Raw genomic sequence first — 3901 nt, 5'->3', positions numbered from 1 at the left:
GTCTAATTACATGAAATAGAAGTTGGTGTTTTGATTTTTTACTTTGCTTTTCTGTTTGGAGTGTCATTGTAACTACTGCATTGTAAATGATGGAAAATAATTGCATATGTTAAAAAAATAAATTGTATTATATTCAAAAAAAAGTGTTTCTAACGGCTACATAATAACTTGTCTCTTCAAAGGCACATAATAAGGTGTTCATGCCTATAGTGTTTCGTGGCTGTGCGTGTTGAAAAGAGAGGGTGGCTCTGTCTCCTGAGATCAGTCCCCCCCATGTGGCCACTGCAATCCACTTCTGCACTGCTCTTTTGAGGATTAAATGAAATAAATTGTTTAGGTATTTAGGACAGATACTGTTAGAAGCTTAATCCCTCTTTTCATTCTCTTTTTCCTGAAAGGGCTCATGCTGTTACCTCCATTCAAGGGTCTTCTTACTTTTGTTTCTGTAGACATGTTAGGGAACAGGTGAGGCCCCGTTGAGACCCAGGCCCAGAGCTTCCTCCCACTGGGGTCTTACCCCAGTCAGGAATCACAATGAACAGAGGATGGGAGGCAAGATCCCGAGTCTGCCCCTGAGAAGGTTCTGGCTGCTGTGGAGGAATTCATTCCGCTCTCATAGCACCTTAACAGAACCACCTGATCCTTAAGATGAGAAACAGAGCATGAATGCATTGTCATTATGTCAGGGCTAGAGTTAAAGCTCTGGCGTGGCAATTATATGGTTAAATATCTAAGTTACCAAAACTACCAAAATTTTCTGATGTAAGGGTTTAACCTGAACATTTGAAACGGACTCTAAGGAGGTGGGAGAGGAGGTTTTATAATTTCACACATTACATGTTGTGTATCACTACCTGTTGAAAACTCACAATCAGCCAGCTTCTGATCACAGAACTCAATTCTCAATCATTATTTTTAATTCTATTAGTTTGCAAAGAACTTTACCTTTTCATTTACATATAAAAGGAGTATGTATTATCCTTCTTTTTAGCCATCTGTTCATTATTCAGGATTTATAGTTTTCTTTGCAGAACCTTGGAGAGCCTGGTCTTGGAGGCATACCCCCACTTTTCTGCACCTAGAACCTCTAGGGAAACTCTATGTTCCCATTTTGCCAGGCTTGCCTGCCAATCTATACATAGGAGACTTGGAAATTTAGAAAATAAAAACTTTTCTTTTTCATTTGATTCTGATGTTCAAGCTCACTAACTCATGATTATTCGACAAAATGGGCTTGTTCTGGGCGCAGATGCCATCCACTTTCCTGGGAGCTATTTCTCATGGTTTTCCTTAAACAGAGGAAGGGCTTCAGGTGACATGATGTATGTCTGAGAGGAAAACTGCCAGCTACAAATTTCCAAAACATTATCCTCTAGCACATTTTGATAGTCTACCTAAGTCCAGCGATGAGGTTTTACGTATTCTCCATGTAGTTGACCCATAATATTTTCCGCTAAAGCAAGTTCACAAAACAGAGAAGATATATGATTTTTTTTGTGGTCTTTTCTGCTCCACCGGCAGATTAGGATCTGAGACAGACTGTCTGAAAAGTAAATTCTTCCAGATGTGTGGCCACTGTGACTCCAAAGCCATGGGGTTTCATGAGTGACCTTCATACGGTCCTGACCAGGCTCTGCTGGGCTGGGCAGCAGATCTGGGACAACCCATATTTGCTCACAAATGCCAGAGAATATTCCTCTAAAGTTAACAAACACAAAGAAAATTCAAAGTAGTCCAAGAATGCAGTGAAACAGCATGGACTATTTGTTTGGAAATATTTCTGTTTCTCTCCAAACATCAATTTCTCCACATGTGAAAGAGGTGTATTTGCAGGATTTTTGTGATGATCACTGAGCACCTGTACAGACCCAACATCCATCACAAATGTGACAGCCAATGGAGCTAAATAGATAGGAAATTAACACCTGTGCATTGAGATTTTCACAATTACTGAAAATCCAGTACATCTTAATTCTCTCTGAAAAAATCAGATCATTTAGACATATACAGTCTCCAAATAGGAATCCAAGTCAATAGGAAATGATGTCAACCCAGACACCTGAGGCAGGGTTAGGGACATCTGTGTGGGTACATTGTAGCCATCAGACTCCCTTTCCTCTTTCCTCTGATAACATGGCATCACATAACAAGAAGTATATAAAATACTTCATGCAGTGCCTAGGACATAAGAAGTTCTCAGGAAAAAAATAACTAATATTAAAATCTTATCAGAATAACATTATACTTATTAATTTTCAAAAAGCACCTAATTCTTTTTCTTGGTAGAGCAAAGAGAAGCCATCAAAGAAATCTGTTGATCTGTGGGCTACAGATGCTAATTCTACCACTTTTAGAATATAACTGCAGATTTTGGGTAATCACTCTGTAACTTGACCTTAGAAGTTAAAATAAAATAAAGTCAACAGAACTACAGTATATAGGAATGATCAGTTTTTGGTTGAAATAGTTCTATGTTGACTTAAAGGTGGCAAGTAAGTAGAGTAGGAAAGACAGAAATGATAGATCAATTATAACAAAGGTGAGAGGCTGGTATGTTGTTGATACTGTGAAAGTGGCAGGCAATTCTCTAGTCTCTTTTCATAAGATTTGAGACTGTTTCACTGCTATATACTTGTTTATTCTATTACAGGACATCAGGAACACAAACTTGGATTCATCATAAAATTGTTTCCGAAAGCACTATAATCATTTATCTACACAGATATCTCCTTTAGTTATTTATTTTGTTCTCCCTACATACTGAATATTTTCTTAATACCTCGACAAATACCTGGGAATCTCTGACGTAACTGAAGAATGAAAGAGTGACAAATAATCTACGTGCTCCTCCCTGCTAAGTTTATCAACTAGAAAAGCACATCCTGTTCTGTTAGAGGTGGGACCGTGGTGGTTTTGTGGAAAGTGAAATGAAAGGAACTACATAAAATCTCTTGAGACTTCAACTTGTTTCATTTATTTGGAGGCAAATATAACCTACTTACTTGACTGTTGAATTCATTCTTATGCTCCTCCAGATGGACTGTCTACCTTTCCTTACCTTGCCCTGGGCATTACGAGGCAGACCCTTATGGGCTGCATGGATCATCTTCCTTATTCTCTGGTTGCTGTTTGGAAGCAGTCAGTGGAAGCAGCAGCAAGAGGCTGGGAGGTGGGAGCAGAGTGAGCTCAGGGCTCCCTCCCAAAGGGGGTCTGTATCCTCGCAGGGACAGATAGTGCCATCTACCCCAGAGATCGAGGTTTATGCTCAGGAAAAAAGAGGTGCAGGTGGAAGTGACCATTCCCTTTTATTCCAGTGAACCCACTGGAGGGATTTGTGTCTTCTCCCCCATAGGTCTAAATCCAAATGCTTGGACATCTAGTGCCCAAGAAAAAATTCATTTTTTATAGTACATGGTGATGCTTCTTTGAACTTCAACTCCCATTGACCAACATTAAATGGAAATCAGAGCAAAGATGCCCATTAGTGTACTCACTATAAACTGGGGCACAGAGCAGGGGGGAGAAGCATGGAGTGTTGATGAAACATGGAAGGAAACAGTTTTCACAGAATCCACCCTTTGTGCCCAATCTTGTCCTGTTATGGGAGAGAAATCTGCATTCCCCCAATAGGTGACACACAGAGTCCTACTTGAAAGTCTATCATCTTCTCAGTCTACAGATGAAGAACACATGAGGACAATTTTCTGGCAACCTTCCATGTTTTCAGGCAATAAGAGCACCAAACAATGTTGCTGAAGGAAACTATGGTCGTGTGCAATGATGTGTGCATGTCTGCTGGGAACCATTTCACTCCTGCCTCTGCTTCTGGACAAAAGTGACATAAAGAAACCAAGGAAGGGGACACCTGGGTGGCTCAGTTGGTTAAGTGTCCGCCTTTGGC

The 3901-nt window shown here is 40.1% G+C and overlaps 1 gene segment (V, D, J or C); it reads right to left on the bottom strand.

The window, feature by feature from the left end:
- LOC115275040 overlaps positions 1-3072 on the bottom strand; it is a 29106-nt gene extending 26034 nt beyond the window's left edge. The window contains 1 exon segment of the C gene segment in view: positions 3059-3072. Coding sequence covers positions 3059-3072 — 14 coding nt within the window.
- Between the last annotated feature and the right edge of the window lie 829 nt (positions 3073-3901).

Source organism: Suricata suricatta, chromosome 2, assembly GCF_006229205.1.
Source record: "Suricata suricatta isolate VVHF042 chromosome 2, meerkat_22Aug2017_6uvM2_HiC, whole genome shotgun sequence".
Lineage (NCBI taxonomy): Eukaryota > Metazoa > Chordata > Mammalia > Carnivora > Herpestidae > Suricata > Suricata suricatta.
The sequence above is the reverse complement of the archived record's forward strand: the minus strand, read 5'-3'. Positions and strand labels throughout refer to the sequence as shown.